This window comes from Stenella coeruleoalba, assembly GCF_951394435.1.
Source record: "Stenella coeruleoalba genome assembly, chromosome: 10".
NCBI classification, from domain to species: domain Eukaryota; kingdom Metazoa; phylum Chordata; class Mammalia; order Artiodactyla; family Delphinidae; genus Stenella; species Stenella coeruleoalba.
Genome location: NC_137156.1, coordinates 68,207,161 through 68,230,581, shown reverse-complemented (window position 1 = coordinate 68,230,581; position 23,421 = coordinate 68,207,161). Strand labels below are relative to the sequence as shown.

The window sequence follows — 23,421 nt, the reverse complement described above, 5'->3', positions numbered from 1 at the left end:
TATAAAATGAAACAGCCTCTGAACCTTAAAAAATATTTTCTTCCCCAAATAGACCAAGGCCCCATAGAAGAGGGAACAGAACTAGAACTATGAGAAAAATGGCTTTCACCAAAAAACAAGAAAATTGGGATAAATTCTTCTTTTATAAATCCACAAACAACATTAGTACTACTCTGTATATTAGCGATTTAAATACTTTATATTTTCTTAATGCTATCTCACAACATCTCTGGGAAGTGGTGAAGGGAGCAGTTACTCTTCTAACTATTCTATGAAAGACACAGGGGAGTCTCCCCCATGCCAGCCTGTGGCCTGGCCTACCCAGAATTCCATTGCCTGCAGAGAAAGCAATACCTTCTGAGAGCCAGTGCAGGTCATCCCACCTACCTCGGGGACCAGGATTTCTGGTTCATGTCAATACAACTCACATCAATAATGCTTCCCATTTGACTAGGTGCTATAGCAGACACTATTTCTTTTCCCCTGGATCACCCTTTAGAGTATTCCCAGAGAGGCTGCCCACCTCTTCGAAACTCCTGCTGTCGATCTTCCTCATCCAGATCAATGATGACCGGGTGAGAACGTTTCTTGGTTTTCTTCGGTCTACCTGTGGCAAAGGATTTCTTCAGGGTGAGGAGTCTGTACATTTCGTACCCCATCAGCAGCACCCCACCCTCTGACACCCAATCAGCCATCACTTTAGCACGAGCTGCCATTGTCCTGCAAGAGTGAACAGAAAGAAAGTATTATTGCTTCCCCTGCTCCCCAGGAAAAATTCCTCACAGTCAAAGCTGTGTTCATGTACATTCAGAAGTCCTTATTGCCAAAGACTTCATGTGGCAGCATCACAGGGCTGGCCAGCTGCCCAAGGACTTTCCCACCATTCTAGAGACACTAATTGCACTAAGGATGGACTGGTTCACTGATGATGGTTAAATAACAAAAAACAGAAATTCAATGGCACAAGACAAGCAAAAGTGACAACCTCCCTGGATGTACATTCATGACTACAATTCTACATTTGAGGGAGAATTTCAAGTTATTCCCACAATGAATACTAAGTAGTAAAAGCAAGGGCAACATTCTGCCTTTCACCTGCCCAGGTCCTCGTGAATAAAGAGCCAAGGACGCACAGTAAAGGAAAAAGAACAGCAGAGACCGGATGCCACTCAGCACAGTCCCTCTACTCCTAAACAATTGAGCCCTGGCTGTATTTCATTGACTGCTGTGTGGACTGACAGTCCTGAAATCTAGGAAAGAGCAGGTGATCAGCCACCAGTGGGGCCACTCATAGTCTCCTCATTTTGATGTGTGTGACCAAACATCACAAAAGGTGGTCTCTGCAGAAAAGAAAGTCTACCTTCTCAATTATCCATATCAACGAGGGGAAAGGGTAGCATGGATTGCTGGCTTGGATCAAGAAATAGCTTTAGATTTTTGGAAACCAGGTTGAATTTACGGAATGGAAATATAAATAATTTTCTTTAAATCTGAAACAAAAAAAGGTTTGCACCTTTCAAAGCCTGGAAGTTGTACTGTTAAAGGTCAAATATAGATTGGTGCTTAAAAGAAGAGACTGGTGATTAGGTTTCTAACAAAAGATAAATGTAAGAGGTGAAAAGTTAGGAGATGGAAAGTTTCATTTTATCATGTTGAATTTTATTACTATACACGTGGGAAAACGTGACCATGTACACAGATTTTTCAGGATATAAAAACATCTTCAAGCAGAATACAAGAAATTTTCCAGGCTACATGACTCTGACTTTACTGAAAAACTAGGCAGAGAAAAAATGAGTAGCAAGAAGAGAGAGGGGGATACATCAAGAAACCAAAAGGAATCTGGGAGGACAGGCACATACCCAGATAGACTGCCTTGACATCCAGATCCTGGGAAGAAGTCTAAAAGGAAAGGGGGGGACCTTCCCTGGTGGCGCAGTGGTTAAGAATCTGCCTGCCAATGCAGGGGACACAGATTCAAGCCCTGATCCGGGAAGGTCCCACATGCCATGGAGCAATTAAGCCCGTGCACCACAACTACTGAGCCTGTGCTCTAGAGCCCGTGAGCCACAACTACTGAGCCCATGTGCCGCAACTACTGAAGCCCGCACTCTGCAACAAGAGAAGCCACCGCAACGAGAAGCCCGCACACTGCAACAAAGAGTAGCCCTTGCTCACCGCAACTAGAGAAGGCCTGCGCACAGCAACGAAGACCCAAGCCAGCCAAAAGTAAATAAATAAAATAAATAAAAATTTTAAGATAATAATAAAAAAAATAAAAGGAAAGGGGCAGAGAGGAGAGGGCAGGCCACCTACTTGTGCTCATCATTCAAGATGTGAACTTTAAAGAACCGAGGCTGGACTTCTTCAGGCTTGTTGTCAGCTGGAAGGGCTTCAGGAGCTGGCAGCCACATGTTGAACTCTGCCAGCCAGTTCTGAAGAGTATTAACCTATCAGAAAGTCAAGTCCAAAAAGAGAGTTTTAGGGAACAAGCTCAGAGCTGAGCTAATAAGGCTTTTTAGTGCCCAGTAAGGCATTACTCCAGAGCTCTGCAGAGGGGTGACCAAGTGGTGCCTTCCCACTTACCGGCACAATGGCAAGGACGGTTTTGGCTGGCGTGTGGCGGAAGAGGACATCGATGAAGGAGATCACTTGCAAAGTTTTCCCCAGTCCCATGCTGTGGGCCAGGATACAGCCAAAGCCACTACTGGTCTTAAATCGCTCCAAGGACTCAACCAGGTTATCATACAGGAACCGGATCCCACCAATCTGACAGGGAACAAACACAAACAAATATCTTTGGCTGGCAAAGACCAGGGGTCTAGTTTACTTACTTTGGAAGTAGTCAGAATTAAGTAAATGAGCAGACATTATACCAGAGAGCTGGTGTGGATGGCTGCAGAAGTTTCCCTGAACCCTGACTAGTTTATTGGCTGGTGACGTTCTTCTTGGAGAAAACACAGAAAAGCATTCCCCTGGTATAGTGGCCCATCTGAGGCAAGAATCTTGAGTACCAAATTCCTGACTGGGTCCTTCACTTAGGCTTGGTCTGGCTGACCTTGGCTGCTCACCTCAAGGCAGCCCATTTCACGAGGAGCTATTCTTACTGTTAAGAGTTCTTACGTTGAGTCAACCTCTGCCTTCACAGAGCTTTCACTCACTGGTCCTGGTTCCAGGTTCTGGGTCAACACAAACTACTCTGATCCTTCCTATCAGAAAGTCCCTCAGACTTCTGAGTTCTCACATCTCTTCCAGAGCCACAACTCCCTAATCAAAGCACTGCTCTCCAGAGAGTATCTCAATCAGTCTTTCAGATCTCACAGAAGGAGGCTCAAGATTATTCAGCCAAAAGATTAGCACCTTCTACATGATAGGGCATCTCTCAGGCTTGTCCCTTCCCATTCATCAGGAATCCTGAAGCATCAACTGCTAGGAGGAAGAATCAGGCCTTTCCAATAGCTGCTCATGGTACCAAACAAGTACTTCACAGGCTGTGATGCGGGTGACGTCCACAGCAAGGAAGCTGAAAGGAGACCAAGAGAAGAGTCCAGATTTGCTGTACCTGATGCGGTTTCACTGCCCGTGCCAACTGCGGGGCCAGGAAGACATTCTCCTCCTCCGGAGGGTGGTTCAAGTTGACAAGGACCCGCCCCAGAGCATCGCGCTGGTTTAAGACGTCATTCACATGGGTGCCTCCTTTCTCCTCTTCCTCATCCTCCTCACTGACAGACTCACTGCTGTCCACAATGTGCAGAGTGTCCTCCTCTCCAGAGCTCAATTCAATCACCTCTGAGGCAGCCAACAAAACAAAACAAAAACTCAGGAAGCAGAGATAATTTACTGCTCGTTGTTAAAACAGGAGAGCATGGAAACAAAGTTAGAACTTGTTATCACTTGTAAAAATTTTTGTTTCTATTATTTCTCTCTTTTAGCTTCATGTTAAGACAAGGGGAAAACTTATATTTACCAAGGAGACTCAGGGAAATTTGTCACAGTCAGACCCCAGACTGAATGAGGAAGGACTGAACAATCTTCTATTCAAAGGTACAGCCAATCTCTCAGGGCAAACACTGGGTCAGGAGGAAGGAGGGGCACCTCTGGCTCAATCTTACCATCTCGACTGCTTTTTTCATCCTCACTGCCACTGCTACTGTCCAAACAAATCACTTCCTGGGTCAAGACCCGAGGAGGCAGTTGGGGTCCATCACTTGCTCTTAAGACAATTTCCTCTGGGGAAAAAAAGATGGAAGGGAATGTCAAAACCACATTTAGCTCAAACATATTTTCCCAAATGATTTGCCATCCTCCTCCTTTGTTGCTCTCTGGGGAACTATCCCCTGAGAAGACAAGTAGAGGGCATCTGAAAAACCCCAGTCTTCTTCCCAAATTCCCTTTTCTCTACTGGCTCTTACTTCCTAGTATTCACCTGACCACTAGAAAATGTCCTAATCCCTTGGCATGTTAACATCCAAAGTTATGGATGAAAATCTAAATAACATCAATTTGAGGAGGTACATTTTTATCCATCTTACTTTTCAAATGAGATCCTTCTGATCATGTGCTTCTAAGAACTGAATGGATTGAAAGGATTCCTGAGAGGCCATCATCTTATTCCAGCTCTGTCCTTGACCACAGTGTGCACTGAGGGTCTCTTCTCCCTGCAGCGCGGGGTCTTTCCTGCCACCTCCACTGCTTACCGGGAAGGAACTCCAGGGGAACGGTGGGAATGGGGGCTGCGTAATCCTTCCTCTGCTGTTCCAGGCGTTTTCTTCTTTCCAATTCTTCCTGTTGTGCTGCTTTGGTAACTGGCTCCAACTGATCCTCCCGGAGCAGCTTGCTAAACATTTAAATAAGAGAGAGTACTTGGGTTCACTTGAGATTTGGGCAATGTAATGTCAAGATAAAGAGGGAAACCATCATTGCTGGGCTCAGAGAGCTGAGGTGGGAGAAGCCATATCAGACCCACTACACCCATGAAATGGGCAAGGTAAAAAAATAAATGGGACTTCAAGGCTCAGGTGGTTCTGGGCTAATATGTTTTTCATATTATTTAACTTCCTGACAGGTGCCCCTGCTGAATCATCTCTGCACATAACAGATCAAGAGTGAAATAGAGTAATATGTAATTCATAAAGCTGGAAAGCAGTATAAAAAACAGAGGTGTTATATGGGAAAGTAGGATTATGGATGATTCTACATCCTTATTTCCCAAACTTAAAGTAAATTTTCAAGTCATCATTATGTTTAAAAAAAAAATGAGGGTAGGAGGAAAAAAATATTTATCTCCTTTCAACAGCAAAATTGTCATTGGTAGAAGAAAGGACTATTGGGGATTTGGATAGTTAAGGAAGTTCACATCTGCTGATCTCTTAGCTCAAGGAAGAAGCCCTGCTTTGGACCAGACAGTTGTCTTCCAACTGATGTTGAGTTCTAAGAAAATAAGAACTCAACTTCTTTTATCTCCTCTTATTTTGAGACATAAGGAAAAAATAAAGGAAGAAACCAGAGTCCAACCAGAGCATGCTATGGCTGCTTCCCGGGCCTCCAAAGAGTGGGACACTCTCCAGGGGTGCTCGAGTGCCATCCACTTCAGCCCTGTATCCTCTGACAGCCCAGACCCAGTGGTCCTGAGCTGCATCTTCACTATTAATTGGGGCACACAACTTACACTTTTCTCCTTGGGAAATCGGACTCTCCTGCTCAAACCAGTCCTTTTGCTACTGACAGCCTTCAAATGAAGGTAATACTTCTATTCCCTCTCTTCCCCTCTTACCCAGAGCATAGCTCACCGTATGTTTCTCCTCATGTGGGAGGGCTTCTGAGCTCTCTTCTTTTTGGGGTCCTCGGAGGCAAGGCTCTTGCCTTGGTGGCGCCTAAGCTGCTCTGAAGGCTCAGACTGAGATGAGGTAGTTGAAGTGCACCGCGGTGGCCGCTGCCCATCTTCCCCCAGCTGGGCACACTCAGTGCCACACATGTCTTCCAGGGATGGGTCTGAAGAGACAAAGGGAAAGAGGTGCCAGGGACCAACCTTTACTGGAGGAAGAGTGGGTTTTGATGCCAGACACACCAGGGTTCAAATCTCAACTCAGCAACTTATTAGCTGGTGATCCAATAAAGCAAGTTACATCTCTCTGAACCTCAATGGACTTATCTATAAAATGAGTATAGTAATGTCCACACTGCAGACCTGTTGTGAGGACTAAATAGTGTGCATGCTTAGAACCAGGCCTGGCCCCCAGAGTAGGCTCACAACAAATGATAGCCATCACTCTTGATATAATTTAGCACTATGATCAGAGTGAGGAAGTGTCATGGTCTCAGACTACTCAGAAAGGGACAACTGAGTTCCCAATACAGCTCACACTCATTTGTATGACTCTAAGCAAGTCTCATCTGCCAACAGGGAGACCACTCCTCCCTTCAGTGTATTAAAGGATTCATTCAATTTACCAACCATTTAATGAGGGATTACAACATGGCAAGCACTGTCCTAGATGCTTCAAGGAATATTTCTAAATTCCTTCCCTTTAAGGAGTTTGTTTTCTAGACATAATAAGGCAAGGTGTGCTAAATACAAGAGGGGCAGGGAAACTGACCTAAAGACCTTCAAAGTTTAAGGTACCATTTTTCAGCCAAAGGTAATTAGCTAAACCAAGAATAATTGGGCTATGAAAGGTACTATTTCATGGTATGATCACACAAGGAATTATATGGGAGGTAAAATGTAAGTGAGAATTTAAAAGATGAACAGAATGTCTAATGGTATTATTGCAAGAACTGGGGTCTATGTGCACATCCCTCTCCTCATTTGCTGAGCTGCATTCTGTTCACTGGATGGGCAGGCTTTGACAATCACAAAGACCTGTCCCCAAGTCTGCCACAGCCTCCCAGATACAAGCACTACACAACCAAAAGGTCTTTCCCAAAGGTAAGAGGAATTCAGAATAAGAACAGAAATGCTGAAACTGAGGTGCTCTAGTCCATGCCACTTGGCTCTCAGGCAGGAAGGACTCAGGAAGTTTTGTTTTTTGTTGGTATTATTTTTGTTTGTTATTTTGGATTTACCAGTTTTCCACTAGTGTCTTTTTCTGTTATAGGATACTATCTAGGATACTATATTGTGTTTAGCTTTCATGTCTTTTTAGTCTTCCCTAAACTGCAGCAGTTTCTCAGCCTATTCTTGTCTTTCATGACGTTGATTTTTTTTTTTTTTTGTCCCTACCAAGGGACTTGTGCAATCTTAGTTCCCTAAGTTTGAACCCAGGCTCCGGCAGTGACAGCGCCAAGTCCAAACCACTGGACCACCAGGGAACTCCCAACCTTGATACTTTTTTGAAGAGTACTGGTCAGGTGTTTTGTAGACTGTCCCCCAATTTGGGTTTGTCTGATGATTAGATTGGGGTTATGACTTTTAGGAAAGAATACCACAGAGGTGAAGTGCTCTTCTCATCACATCTTATCAGGGTACATGATATCAACATGACTTATTACTGGTGACATTAACCTTGAAGTGGTGTCTGCCAGATTTCTCCACTGTAAAATTACTATGTTTCCCTTTCCATATTTTATTCTTAAGAGGCCAATCACTAAGCCTGGCCCACATTCGGGGGGAAGAGAATTAAGCTCCATTTCCTGGAGGGAGGGGCATCAAAGAATTTCTGGACATATATTAAAACCACATACAAAAAAGCTTGGGGGGGCGTTATTTGAGGCTTTCAGAACACAAATATCCTTAAAAGTTTCATCCACTAATTATAACATTCATCAGTGGATCTTACCTAGAGCAATTATTACTGTGGTGTTCTAATGGTGGTTTTCTATTTCCCTCTTTCCATCTACATTTATTATCTGCAATTTTTCTGTAAGGGAGATTTGTCCCTTCTCCCTCATTTATATATTCAACATTTAAAAAAACATGTCAGGGCTTCCCTGGTGGCGCAGTGGTTGAGAGTCCGCCTGCCGATGCAGGGGACACGGGTTCGTGCCCCGGTCCAGGAGGATCCCACATGCCGCAGAGCAGCTGGGCCCGTGAGCCATGGCCGCTGAGCCTGCGCGTCCGGAGGCTGTGCTCCGCAACGGGAGAGGCCACAACAGTGAGAGGCCCGCGTGCCGCAAAAACCAAAACAAAACAAAAAACACATGTCAGTATGGACTCAAGAAGAAACATGCAACCCTGTAGACTTTGGTAAAGGGAGGCCAGGGCTGCCACAGACCTCAATGAGTGAACCAGTAAGCTGATGTCCCCAAGCTGAAAAAAAGACTTACCATGGGTCATCATCCTATGCACTCAACCACCAAAAAATACCAAAGGGCCGTCTCACCAGTCAGTGGCTGAGTCAGAGAATCATGAGTGTCCCAGACATTCTGTTACTGCTCACCTTCCATGGCTTGGTGTAGCCCCTCCTGGCCCTATTACCATTCTGGGTTCCCTATGGTCTATTTCATATTAATGTCAGATTCTAGAACAACATGGAGCTGGAAACTAATGTTTCGCAAGAGATAACAGAGCACAGGGGTTCAGTATAGACACTGAAGCCAGACTGCTGGGGTGTGAACACCAACTCTACCCCTTATTATAACCTTTCTGTTCCTCAATTATAAAAAGGGAATAACAACTGTAGTGTTATTCCTCAGTCTCAGAGGGTTGTAGTGATGATTACATGAGATAGCCTAGCTAAAGCGCTAAGACAATGCCTGGCACACAGTAAACATTGTATAAAACAGCTGCTGCTTTTACTATGACTACCACTATTCCAGGTACAAAGAATGGGTTTGGTTTCTTTTCTTCTTTCTTTCCTACAATAACTCTACAAGGTAAGTTTTGCTCCCTTCATTCTAAATATGATAAACTGGGACTTCCCTGATGGCTCAGTGGTTAAGAATCTGCCTGCCAATACAGGTGACACGGGTTCGAGCCCTGGTCCGGGAAGATCCCACATGCCGTGGAACAACTAAGCCCATGCACCACAACTACTGAAGCCCGCGTGCCACAACTACTGAAGCCCGTGCGCCTAGAGGCTGTGCTCCACAACAAGAGAAGCCACCGCAATGAGAAGCCCACGTACCACAACGAAGAGTAGCCTCGTTCGCTGCAACTAAAGAAAGCCTGTGCACAGCAACGAAGACCCAAAGCAGCCAAAAATAAATAAATAAATAAAAATAAATAAATATGATAAACTGAAGCCCTAAAAAGTTAAAAAGATTTGCCTATGGGTATACAGGAAATAAGCAGGAAAACAGGAGCAGACAGTTATGAGAATAAGCTTTGTAGTCAGGCAATCCTGGTGTTAAATCCTGGCTTTGTCACTTACTAGCTCTATGTTCATGGGTTCAACTTCTCTGAGCCATAGCTCCTACGTGTGTAAATGAGGATGTAAATAGCTCTCTCATGGAAAATATTATTCTTTAAACCCTGGTCTGCCAAACTCCATACTCCCACAACCACATTCAACAGTCTGGCAGCGCACAAAGCTCTGGAGCTTGGTCAGCCATGCCAGGTAGCAGTATTTATTTGTATGGAGAACTCAAACTTCAGTTATATATCCTAACCAAAGATCAGAAATAAGAAAGCAAAGGGAGAAGCAGAAATGACATATGAAAACAGCATTTTGTTGTTACAAAATGAGTGTTTCTTACACGCACACACCCCTCCACATTCTAAACCTTTCCACTTGAGACTGCCGCAAACCAGACACTGTTCCCTCTCCCATCCCCTGCTTTTAGTTTAGCCTAACATACATTTGAGCATCTGCTATGTATCAGGCCCTGTGCCAAGGCACAATGGAATGGTCCACGTGGGGAAACATGTGTATACGTATACAGTGGAATGCCTAACAGCAATAACACTTGGGGAAAGGACACAATCTAGTCTTGCCTATCACTGGTTATGGGGGCGCTTCCTCGGGAAAGGTGAGACTTGGGTTTAATCTAACAGAATGGGTAGGCACCAGCTAGAAAAGGAAGGAAAAAAAGAACATTCTAGACAGGTAGAGGAGCATAAGCAAAAGGAATACTCTAAACAAGGTGGAATGGTTAGGAAAGTACATGCAGTTCAATATTGGCTAAAATGAACTAAGCAAAATAGCAGCACGAGTGGCCTTCCAACCCAACAACCACTTCCCTGTCTCTTCCCAGGAGCCCCTTGTCCAAGGATAACTTAGGTACAGACCAGAGATACAGGCCAAGTTTCTTGGATGCTGGCACAGAAGTCAATCCCTGTTCCAGGGAAGACTAATTCCAAGGCCTTTTATTCCTAGCATTCTATATCCCATTGCCTGGTGTTTGGGTAGGGAGGGGAAGCTAATGTGGCCATTGTAAAAACTGGGTGGAGGGAGATGGTGGGTGTGGACCTGTGTGCATGCACACACACACACTCACATGTGAATGCCCGGGTTGATTCACTCCCCTGAAGCAGCACTGGAAGCATCTTCCTTGACTCTTACACGGAGAGACCACTAAAGATTTCAGGTAGATAACCTTTGCTTTTTGAACAGCAAAGGGGAAATGGTCAAGGGAGGCACCAAAGAATGTTCATGACGGGACACTGCAATATCATTAACAGGAGCAAGAGGTTAAAACAATCCCCTCTCCATTACCACTAGGTCCACAGCAGGCATTTTATAAAAAGGCCTCCTAAAGACAGCAGAGTCCAGGGTGGTTAAGTGGCCTTGGCTCATGGACGTGTTCCACCTGCTGAGGAGACAAGGTGCCATCGCTCCTGTGTCCAGTCAAACATGAGAACTAAAAGAGAAGCTCCAAAGTAGAACTGCAAGTCTGGCTAGTTGTCTTCCCAAATTCACTACCCTCCTTAAACAGTCCTCTCTCATTTCCATCTGAAGCCCTATAGGAGGAAAGCTCAGCAACTCTTGGTCTTCCTTAAAGACTATCATTCCTTCAGGCCTCCCACTCCTCCAAAGAGCTAATACTTCCATAGCATTGTCATATAGTACTATTGTCACCTTCCTCCTAACTCACAGCCCTGAATTCTTCCCTCCTAATTGGGAGGCCATCAAATTTTTCCTCCCAAAGAAATAGATGGCTAGACAGCAGGCTCAGGGCTGTGTTGGCACACTTCAACTTGGTGTTTTGCTGGGTCCCTTGACCTGGTTAGATAATGACCTTTGATGGTCTCCTGGCCTTAAGGCCTTTTGTTTTGTTTCTATTTCACAAGCAAATTTATTGAGTAACCACTTGGAGGAACACCTGGAGGCAAGGCTACAGAGTAGGCAGAACAGAGTCAGAGTATAGACGGCAGGCCTTGAATGTCGGTCTAAAGGGTTTGAACTTGATCTGTTGGGCAGTGGGAACTTGTTGCCAACTATTGTATTTATTTCTTCTGGTTTCTACCTTGCAGAGTGGGCTGTTCCTGGGAGGAGGAAGAACAAAACCTGATAGTCTTTGAATGTCACAAATTCACTATCAGACATTCCAACTTGTGAGGCTTGGCTGTGAATTTCTGTCTGGCATGGGTTGAATGTAGCCAAGCACAGTAGTAATTTTTAAATGATCAAACAGTATATACAATTCTCATGCACACTGAGTTCAGACACAGGTTTCCCCTTTCCTTTATATACAGGATACAGGTCTAAATCAGCTCCTTACCACCTAGCATTCTTTGAATCCTTAGCTTCTGTGTTCAACAACTACTATTTGCTTGTTAAAGGGGCTTTAGTTTATGGATGTGCTAATATTTAAAATTTGTTGTCATGTAAGTCAGTGTTTTACAAGTGCTTCATTACTGCTTCATAATGCTACGGTGAAGTTTCTGGTTTCTACATAACATTATAATATACACTACATCTTAAACTATTCTTAATAATACAACTGCTATTTCCCTAAGTCAAAATATAACTTTTCACTGTGCTCTTTTGTACCTTCTGAATATTGAACCATGTGAATTTACAACCTAACCGAAATAATTAATTTAACTTTCAAAAAATAGCCCACCCCAAAATTCTAGAGTATAATCCACCAAAAGTCACTGAGGAAAAAAGATTAAAGATTCAACAAGGAGGTAGAGACATGTGCTTTGACAAAGGAAAATTAGTGTCTTCATGGTTTAAAAGTCAGTGACTACTACCACCCAAGTTCAGGATCATAGAATCAGACCTGGTGGCAGATACCTCTGAACTTTCTCCCTCATGCAAGCCAGCTGTGAGCAGTGATCACCAGAGTTATATAAACACCAATGAACACTTACATAAGCTTCTCAGGAACAAGTTATGAACACCATCACAACAAATATGATAGTCAAATGAGTAGCTTTGAAAAAAAAAACCTACATTTCATTCATTAGGGGTATAAGGTACAAACACTTCCAGGGCCCTTTCTCCAGCTATTCCATTTCTTCTTCCTCCTCAATCTCATCTATATAAACAAAGATCAGTGGATTCCAAGTCTTACCATGTACCTCCCGATGTGATGTGGTAGAATATGTGCACGACAACCTATGATGTATGTGTGTCAAAACACTCAACCTGGGCTTCCCTGGTGGCGCAGTGGTTGAGAGTCCGCCTGCCGATGCAGGGGACATGGGTTTGTGCCCCGGTCCAGGAGGATTCCACATGCTGTGGAACGGCTAGGCCCGTGAGCCATGGCCGCTGAGCCTGCGCGTCCGGAGCCTGTGCTCCGCAACGGGAGAGGCCACAGCAGTGAGAGGCCCGTGTACAGCAAAAAATAAAAAAATAAAATAAAATAAAATAAACACTGAACCTGAACCTGAACACACCTTGATATCTCATTCCCAGTTTGCAAAAATACAGGGAACAAAGGACTATGTTAAACTTGATAAACAAGACCATAGGGGTACAATCAGCAAAGTCTAGAAATGTGTGCAACTGCAGAACAAGTGAATCCTTTTCTTCTATAAATAAGTTGCAAGGAGAAAAAGAAAACAAAAAAGAGGTAGGTTATATCTTAGCTGTACTTAAAAAGTTTATATGCTAAAGAGATTTAAAAGACAAATCAACTAAATGTAGACCTTGTAGGGATTTTAATAAATTAACAGTAAAAATATTTTTTAAAGATAATCAGGGATTATCTGGATATTTTATGATATAAGGAATTATTGATTTTAAAAAATTAGGTATGATAAAGAGCCTGTGCTCTGCAACGGGACAGGCCACAAACAGTGAGAGGCCTGCATAACGCAAAAAAAAACCAAAACAAAACAACAAAACTATGTCTATTTTTTTATTATGTTTGAGATTTTCCAGAATAAAAAATTTACAGTTTTTTTAACTTTAAAGTTTTAATGGAAAATAAAAGGTAACAGGCACTAACCTCTAAACTATTTAGGTCTCAACTTTTCCACATTTGGTAATATACATTTATTTTATACTGGTAATCAACAAATACACATCATTTTGTGTTCTACTTTTTTTTTTTTTTTTTTTTGCGGTACACATCATTTTGTGTTCTACTTTTTTTTTTTTTTCCCTGTTGTGGCCTCTCCCGTTGTGGAGCACACGCTCCGGAAGCACAGGCTCAGCGGCCATGGCTCACGGGTCTAGCTGCTCCGCGGCATGTGGGATCTTCCCGGACCGGGGCACGAACCCGTGTTCCCTGCATTGGCAGGCGGACTCTCAACCACTGCGCCACCAGGGAAGCCCTTGTGTTCTACTTTTAATCACTTGTTTTATATATAAATATTTCTTTGATATAGTCCACATGTCATTTTAATGCAAGCTAACAGCATACCACAGAATATTTTGTCATTCCCCTGCAGCTGGGCATTTGGGCTGTACTTTATTTTTCATTCACATCTATACTGGCATAAGCACCCTTGTACGAATTATTTTTCCTTTTGATTTACATATCTGTGGTATAATCCACTACAGCTGGGGAAATGAGCAAAGAGTATTAATGTTCAGGGATTGGCAAGCTTTTTCTATAAAGAGTCAGAGAGTAAATACTTTAGATTTTGTGGGCCATAAGGTCTCTGTTGCAACTACTTAACTGTGCTGTTGTAGCTCAAAAGCAACCATACGTAAACAAATGAGTGAATGAGTGCAGCTCTGTTCCAGTAAAACTTTATTTACAAAAACAGGCAGAAACAATCCTGAAAACGAACAAAGGTGGAGGACTCACAATTCCTGATTTCAAAACTTGCAACAAAGCTACAGTAATCAAAACAGTGTGATACTGGCATAAATAGAGATATATAGATCAATGCAATAGAATAGAGCCCAGAAATAAACTCTCACATATATGGCCAAAATGATTTTCAACAAAATTGCCAATACCATTCTATAGGAAAAGGGCAGTTACTTTGCCAAATGGTACCAGGAAGCTGGATATCCACATGCAGAAAAATGAAACTGGACCCTTACCATATACAAAAATTAACTAAAATGGATCAAAGACCTAACTGTAAAGCCTAAAACTACGAAACTCTTAGAAGAAAAACATAGGGGGAAAACTTCATGACATTGGATTTGGCAATGATTTCTTAGATATGACACCAAAGGCATAGGCAATAAAAGAGAAACAAACAAACAAACAAACAAACTGGACTTCATGAAAACTTTAAAACTTTGCACATCAAAAGACACTACGAACAGGGCTTCCCTGGTGGTGCAGTAGTTAAGAATCTGCCTGCCAGGTTCAAGCCCTGGTCCAGGAAGATCCCACATGCCATGGAGCAATTAAGCCCATGTGCCACAACTACTGAGCCTGCACTCTAGAGCCTGCAGGCCACATCTACTGAAGCCCGTGCGCCTAGAGCCCATGCTCTGCAACAAAAGAAGCCACTACAATGAGAAGCCTGCGCCACGCAACAAAGAGTAGCCCCCACTCGCCGCAACTAGAGAAAGCCTGTGCAGCATGAAGACCCAATGCAGCCAAAATTAAATAAATTAAAAAAAAAAAGACACTGTGAACAGAGTGAAATGGCAACACATAGAATTTGCAAATTATATATTTATTAAGAGATTAATACCCAGAACACAAAGAGACCTCTTAAAACTCAATAACAAAAGAAAAAACTGATTAAAAAATGGGCAAAGGATATGAACAGTCATTTCCCCAAAGAAGATATACGAATGGCCAAAAAGCACATGACAAGATGTTCGGCATCACTAATCATTAGTGAACTGTAAATCAAAACTACAATAACATACCATCTCACACCCATTAGGATAGCTACTATTAAAAACACAAGTGTTAGCAAGGATGTGGAGAAATTAGAAACCTTATGCACTGTTGGTGGGAATGTAAAATGGTACAGCTGCTGTGGAAAACAGTATGGCAATTCCTCAAAAAATTAAACATAGAATTACCATATGATCTAGCCATTCCACTCCTAGATATACACTCAAAAGAACTGAAAGTAGGATCTCAAAGAACTATTTATACATTCACGTTCACAGCAGCCCAAGTACCCACAGACAGAGGAAAGGACAAGCAAAATGTGATATATACATACAATGGAATATTATTCCTTACAAAAGGAAGGAAATTCTGACACATGCTACCACATGGATAAATCAGGACATTATGTTAAGTGAAATAAGCCAGTCACAAAAAGACAAATACTATATGACTCCACTTATATGAGGTACTTACAGTAGTTAAAATCATAGAGACAGAATGTAGAATCGTGGTTCTCAAGGTTCGCAAGGGCTGGGGGGAGAAGGGAATGGGGAGTAATTGTTTAATGGGTACAGAGTTTCAGAATGGGATGATGAAAACATTTTGGTGATAGACAGTGGTGATGGTTGCAACAACAATGTGAATGTACTTAATGCCACAGTATTGTACACTTAAAAATAGCTAAAATGCTAAATTTTACGTTACATATATTTTACCACACACGCAGAGTTGACTTAGTTGTTATGCTAAGTTAAAGTTAGACACAAAAGGCAGCATATTGTATGATTCCATTTACAGAAATGCACAGAACAGGTACATCTATACAGACAGAAAGTAGGACAGTGGTTGCCAAGGGCTGAGGGAGAGGATAATAGGAGTGTCTGCTTACAGGTAACAGGGTTTCTTTTTGGGGTGGTGAGGATGTTCTGATATTAGAAAGTGGAGATGGTTGCACAACCTTGTGAATATACTAAAACCCACTGAATTGTATACTTTAAAGTGGTGAATTATATCTCAAAAAAACACACACACTTTTTTTTTTTTAATGTTGGCTTGGTGCTTCTGCTTCCAGCTAAGACGGAATAGCGTGAGGCAAACCAAAGGTGGCACCAAGAACAGCTAGGAATATGTTAGCAAATTTAAACAAACAAACAACAACAAAACTCTTTTGAAGGCATTGAAGAGATGCTGAGACAACCAGGAGTTGAAGGGACAAGATTCCAGAGGCAGAGAATGCTGCGCAACCATGAAAAAGAATGAAATCTTGCCATTTGTTGCAACATGGATCGACCTGGCGGGTATAAGTGAAATAAGTCAGAGAAAAACAAATACCATATTTCACTTGTATGTAGAATCTAAAAAACAAAACAGGAACAAACAAAATGAAACAGAAATAGACTCATAGATACAGAGAACAAACTGGTGGTTGTCAGAGGGGGTATGGGGAGACAGAGGAAATAGGCGAAGGGGATTAAGAGGTACAAACTTCCAGCTATAAAATAAATAAGTCATGGGGATGTAATGTACATGTATAGGGAATATAGTCAATAATACTGTAACAATTTTGTATGGTGATGGATGGTAGCTGGTCTCACTGTGGTGAGGGGCACCTGGAACTCTCACGTACTACTGACAGGAGTGTGAAGAGGTACAGTCATGTTGGAAAACATTTTGGCAGTTTCTTATAAAGTTAAACATAAACCTACCATATGACCCAGTAATTCACTTATTGATATTTTATCTAAAAGAAATGAAAACAGGGACTTCCCTGGTGGTCCAGCGGTAAAGAATCCACCTTCCAATGCAGGGGACACGGATTCGATCTCTGGTTGGGGAACTAAGATCCCACATGCCGCGGGGCAACTAAGTCCACATGCCACAACTACTGAGCTTGCGTGCCTCAACGAGAGAGCGCTCTGGACCCTGTGCACCACAACTACAGAACTCACGTGCCCTGGAGCCCACATATCACAGCTAGAGAGAAGCCTGCATGCCACAACAAGAGAGAAGCCTGTGCACAGCAACAAAGACCTGATGCAGCCAAAAAAATAAAATAAATAAAAATAAAATAAAATAAATGAAAAACATATCTCTAATTTTTTTAAAAAATCAACTTTACAGGAATGTTCAGAGCAGGTTCATTCATAAGATTAAATGTCCACCAACAGATAAATGTATAAACAAGGGGTAATATATTCATGCAATTGGAATACTACTCAGCAATAAAAAAGAACAAACTATGATCATATGCAACAATACATATGAATCTCACAGACATTATGCTGAGCAAGAGGCCAAAGACAAAAGAATATGTATTGTATAATTCCATGTATATAAAATGCTAGAACAGGCAAAGCTAACCTATAATGACAGAAATCAGTTCAGTGGTTGCCTGGAAAATTGACTACAAACGGGCATGAGAGAACTTTCTGGGAAAATGGATATTTTCTGTATCTTGATTAGGGTGATGATAACATGGGTACATACATTTGTCAACAATCATCGACCTGCACTGGTAAAAAAATGTGAACTTTACTTTATGTAAATTATATAATAAAGTTGATTTTTAAAAATCGTGTGATATTTCTATGTTATTCTTAAAAAGAAATTCATAGCCTTAAATTAATGTCAAAAAGTAACAGAGAGTGGTCCAGAGGTTAAGACTCCATGATCCCAATATAGGGGGCACAGGTTCAATCCCTGTTCGGGGAACTAAGATCCCGCATGAGGCAAAGGGCAGCAAAAAAACAAAAGCAAAAAAAACCAGACAGTAGGGCTTCCCTGGTGGCGCAGTGGTTGAGAGTCCGCCTGCCGATGCAGGGGACACGGGTTCGTGCTCCGGTCCGGGAAGATCCCACATGCCGCAGAGCGGCTGGGCCCGTGAGCCATGGCCGCTGAGCCTGCGCGTCCAGAGCCTGTGCTCCCCAACAGGAGAGGCCCGCGTACCGCAAAAAAAAAACCCAAAAAAACAGAGAGTGAAAATCAATGATGTAAATAAATTTTCTTTTCAAAAAATTAGAAAAAGAACAGGAAACTAAACCCAAAGAAAGCAGTAGGAAGAAAACAATAAAAAGCAGAGGAAAACATACTTTAAAGAGCAAAAGCAAAACCATAAGTTGATTCTTTGAAGCATAGATGCTACATCCTCAGAGAGCCTTACCACCACTGCCACAACCAACACACTGGCTAAAATAGGCCCTTCCTCCCAACCCCTGGGGCTTATTCCCTTTCTTTATTATTTACAGGGTTCTTATCAAGAACCTCTCCTTTTAGACTGTAGCTCCTTGAAGGCAGGGATTCTTTCCATCTCATTCTCCACTATATCCCTCAAGCCTAACAAAAATGCCAGCTGTCTAACAGATGCTCAATAAATATACGTTGAATTTTTCAAAATGAGCTTGTTTCTATTAAAAAAAACTGCCACTAGAGAAAAACACATATGAATAAAAAATCCACCGAAGTATACCAGTTCCTATTCAGTATGTTTATGTTCAATATCTTCAATATATCATCATTTATGAGCGCATATTGATGTTCTCTGTGGACCGAGCTTTCCCTGACTCAATATATGTCATGACAAGCCAATATATTTGCCAATAAGCCTTAAAAAGTTAAAAACTCACACAAACCAAAATGTGATTCACCTTCAAAATAGTCATAGAAGCCAGTTTGAGAGGGAAAAAAATTCTCATCATAGTTGCTCCTTGGGAAGAAATAACCCTTCACAGCATTAATGCTAAAAGTCACTAGAGAATTCTAAATTAAACACATCTTTTAAAGTGAGATCTGAGAGCAAGGGGACCGATATCACTCTAACTAACTTATTAAACAACCTAAGACATGAAGAAAAGAAAGGGCCAGGCTTTCCACTTAGCTCTCACAGGGCTGGGGAACAACTGCAAATCATTTGTAAAAGATACCAAGACTGCACAGGGGTTCTCAATCTTGGCCCTGCGGACATTTGGGATTGGGTAATCCTTTGTTGTCGGAGGCTCTCCTGTATATCGTAGGGTGTTCAGCAGCATCCCAGCCCCCCCCCCCATCTACTAGATTCTAGTAGCATCTTCCCAGTTGTGACAACCAAAAATGTCTCTATACATTGCCAAAGGTCTCCCTGGGGGCAAAATCAATCCCTGTAGAGAATCACTGCTTATAGCACAATCAAGGCCAAAATACTAAAGAAACAGTCATTTGTAAACACAACTACACCTCTTTTCAGCCCATCTGAAATTCTAGCCCTCTGCTGCAGACAGATTTAATTTTGACTCTGCTCAGCATGATGATGAAGATTTCTGGCCATCTCTGCAACAACAGGCAAGAATTACCAAGTTCTCAGCAAATCAGCCACAAGGTAGGAACTTCTGAGCAAAGGAAAAAAGACAGACTAAGGCTGAAATGTTGAAAGATTCTAGTTTAATTTCTGAATAAGATATAAAGAAATGAGAGAAAATGTAAAGTGAATACTTGGCTTCACTAAAATCTTACAGACAAGGTAATGTCTAGAATAATTTCACAAAATCAAAATTTTAAAAATCCAAATTAAGCCCAAAGATGCTGATGAAAACCACACCCCAATCTTTAAAATATGCCTTTCCTATGTCCTCTCACTTTTTCACTCATGAAATAAAAGACTATCAAACAATGTGAAAGATTGCTTAAACTGACTAAAATGAAATTACAGATTTTTTTTTACATTAAAGAGCACTGTGAGCAACGTTAAGAAATAAGCTACAGACTAGATGCTATTAACAATATAAATAGTAAAGGATTAGTATATCCAGAATATGAACACTTACAAATATGAACACTTAAATATGAAAAACATCATCACCACAAATAGCCAAAACTGACATCGTTACTTGAGAAATTTGAGCTGGTTCTTGAAGTGTTTCCCAGCTTTCTCTAATCACTCAACTTTATTATTCCATCAGTCATAAGAAAACATCCACTATCATCCTTAACATGGTTTTATGCCATGGTTTTATGCCAAACATGAATGGTTTTATGGTTTTATGCCAAACATGAATACTGAATCACCTACTCAGCTTGATTTCCCCCATTCCTTCTATCCCCCAGAATTCCACAAGCAACCCCACACCTAGCCATCATCATGCATTAAGGAAGAGAAATCTTACTGCTGCCCAAGGAACAGAAGGTGGAGAAAGAGCCAACTCCTATCTGGAAATGACTGCAGTTCACTGAGAAACAACACACCACCCAAGGCACCTGGTGACTGTGGCACCTGGCAACCTGCAGCCAGCTTCCTGGTGGGGAGAGCCCTTCCTTCTACACTCTGCCAAGGGACTAAAGAGACAACAGGCTGGTCACTGTTTCCTCAAGAGTTCTCCAAGGGTCTCTCAACTCCCTAGTAATGTGTGTTTTTTTTAAAAGAAATGGGCTAGGGGATTTCCCTGGTGGCACAGTGGTTAAGAATCTGCCTGCCAATGCAGGGGACACAGGTTCGAGCCCTGGTCTGGGAAGATCCCACATGCTGCGGAGCAACTAAGCCCGTGCACCACAACTACTAAGCCTATGCTCTAGAGCCCATGAGCCACAACTACTAAAGCCTGCACACCTAGAGCCCGTGCTCTGCAACAAGAGAAGCCACCACAATGAGAAGCCCGCGCACCACAACGAAGAGTAGCCCTTGCTCGCTGCAACTAGAGAAAGCCTGCGTGCAGCAACAAAGACCCAACACAGCAAAAAATAAAAATAAATAAATAAAAATTTAAAAATAAATAAATAAACAGATCTTTTAAAAAAACTGGGCTAGGCATAAAAAAGAATGAAATTTTGCTATTTGCAACAACATGGATGCACCTGGAAGGTATAATGCTTAGTGAAATAAGTCAGACAGAGAAAGACTAACACTATATATTATCACTTATATGTGGAATATAAAAAATAAAAGAAACTACTGAATATAACAAAAAAGAAACAAAAACAGATATAGAGAACTAACTAGTGGTTACTAGGAGGGAGAGACAAGAAGGGAGGGGCAAGATAGGGGTAGGGGATTAAGAGGTACAAGCCTCTTATATAAAATAAATAAGCTACAAGAATATATTGTACAGTACAGGAAATATAGCCAATATTTTATAATAACTATAAATGGAGTATAATCTATAAAATTTTTGAGTCACTGTGTTGTATACCTGAAACTAATATAATACTGCAAATCAACTACATCTCTATTAAAAAAAAGAAATAGGCTAGGGATATGAATGGGAAGACAGAAGCAATGAAATATTTTTTGCTTGTTTCCCAAAGTATGAGTGATCCAAATATGGGAGAAATAAAAATAGATTAAAAACTCAAGCAAATTATTCCTAGAAACTTCAGAATCACTAAAGAGCTAGTGCTTTCACCACCTGCCATTCAGCACTACAGGGAGTAAAGTGGTACCGGATGCTGCAACTGCTTGAGAGAGGTGTCGGGGCTGGTGCTAGTTCAAGGGCCATGTCAATCTATGCTGGGCTTCCTGCTCTTCTTGAGGGCTCCAACTGGCAGCCTCTCTCAAGGAGGCTAGAATTAACAGGACCTCTGCACCCGCAAAGGGAAGATTTTAAGAGAGGAATGAAGAGAACAAGCCTGCTTGCAGCTTCGGAGGATTGTAGCCCTTCCCTCTGGAGCTCAGGCAAGTAAAGCTCCATACTCTCCCACCTGAAAATCCATTTTAAATGGTGATGGAAGCACAGAATAACATACAAATCTTTGCAAAACACGCAAACTTCACTAGGGCCCCATGTAAGGGTGTCCACAACAAGCAAGAGGAAACTAGGAGGGCACAAATGCTGTCCCTTTTAAGAGGGGATGGGGAAAGAGTAACACCAACAGCTCAAATTCTGCTGCTTTTATTTAAGAAAGGACTTGGGTACACACACTAAGGTGATAGTCTTCCAAAATTGGTTACTGTTGTATCTGTTAACCTAAGAGAGTAGAAGACAGTAACACTGGTCCTATGAACAAACAAAAGCATGCTAGTAACCTGTATGGGGGGGGGAAATCAACACAACTCAGTTTATTTTTTCTGATGAACGCTTTGAAGCACTGAGGCTACGACCACAAAACACACACACACACACACACACACACACACACACACACACACACAAAATTCCCAGGAGGATTCAGTAGTTGAGAAAGGGCTGTACACAAAGACTAGGGTTTCACAAGCAGAGCATCAGATATCATTCTGGGAAAGCACAGGAGGCAAGAGAGAAGAAAGATACCTCCAGCACAACATTTCCTCCACAAAATGCATTCACATATAACTGAAACAGTTAAATGATCCCTTCAGACTCTTACTGAGGATAAGAATTTCTGATTTGAGAGCAGAAAACAAGGTAGGTTGAGGAGCAGATGCCGTGGAGGGCAGGGCTCAATTATCAGTTCCCATACCCCAGAGAGCATCATTTAAAGTCATGCCTTGGCAAAATAATAAACGATTGCATGTCACCGACCTCCTGAATTGTCTCATTAATTGAAACCTTAAATGTTAACTCTATGAATGCAAAAGGCTGGAGAGTAAATTCTGGTCAGAGAAAGACAGGTAAAGCCCTTTCTGACTGACCACATTAGATATAAAACAAATCTTTTCCTTAGGGCCACAGAAAATGCAAAGAAAATATGCATCTATCTGAGAGCACACTGCGTCTTTGCTTCTGGATTAAAAGAGTGGCTGGAACGTAAGTACAACATTTCTAAGCTGGAAGAGCATTCAGCAGTGGCTCTACCAGGACCTTACATCCCACAAGGAAACTTTATAGACCTCTACCATATATGATCACCATCAAGGAGAAAACCTCTCATCTCCTCATGTTCAATCACAAATTCTGTGCCTGAAGAAATTACCTAAATATCCCACTCTACTTCTCTCCATACCACTGTACTACCTGGTCTGGATTCTGGCACAAGCCTCCAAAGGGTCACCCTGCCGCCTTCTGATGACTCCCCCTCCAATCCATGCTGCTTGCTGCAGAAAGAGAGCTTTCTGAATCTGATCATGTCACAGTCTCCACCCACCCAGGATCTTCTAAAATACCTTAAAATGTTCCTTCTACCCTTAGGATAAAATCTAAAATGCTTAAGGCTTTTTCTGATTGCTAGTATCCAGCCTTCTTTCTGACCAGCAAGTACCTCCCTCCAACCACCTGCACCGACACACCTTCCACTCCCTGCTCTCTAGCCTCAAAAGCACAGTGCTCTCAAGGTCTCTAGGCCTTGGCTGAGGCTGTGTCCATCTTTCCCCATTTCTTCATCTAACAGTTATGTTTTAGATTCTAATGACAATTCTAACCTATACTCTCTTTTGGGTCTCTGCTTAAAGGT

The 23,421-nt window shown here is 42.1% G+C and overlaps 1 protein-coding gene across 2 annotated transcripts in view; it reads right to left on the bottom strand.

Moving 5' to 3' along the window:
- RAD54L2 (RAD54 like 2) overlaps nt 1-23,421 on the bottom strand; it is an 87,556-nt gene that overhangs the window by 18,733 nt on the left and 45,402 nt on the right. For both annotated transcript variants that reach the window (XM_079933319.1, XM_079933318.1), the window contains 7 exons: nt 5,790-5,991; nt 4,698-4,837; nt 4,113-4,229; nt 3,563-3,789; nt 2,587-2,769; nt 2,317-2,450; nt 524-720 (listed from right to left, as the gene is read on the bottom strand). In XM_079933319.1, the coding sequence (XP_079789445.1) occupies nt 524-720; nt 2,317-2,450; nt 2,587-2,769; nt 3,563-3,789; nt 4,113-4,229; nt 4,698-4,837; nt 5,790-5,991 (1,200 nt within the window). The remainder of the gene's footprint in view (nt 1-523; nt 721-2,316; nt 2,451-2,586; nt 2,770-3,562; nt 3,790-4,112; nt 4,230-4,697; nt 4,838-5,789; nt 5,992-23,421) is intronic.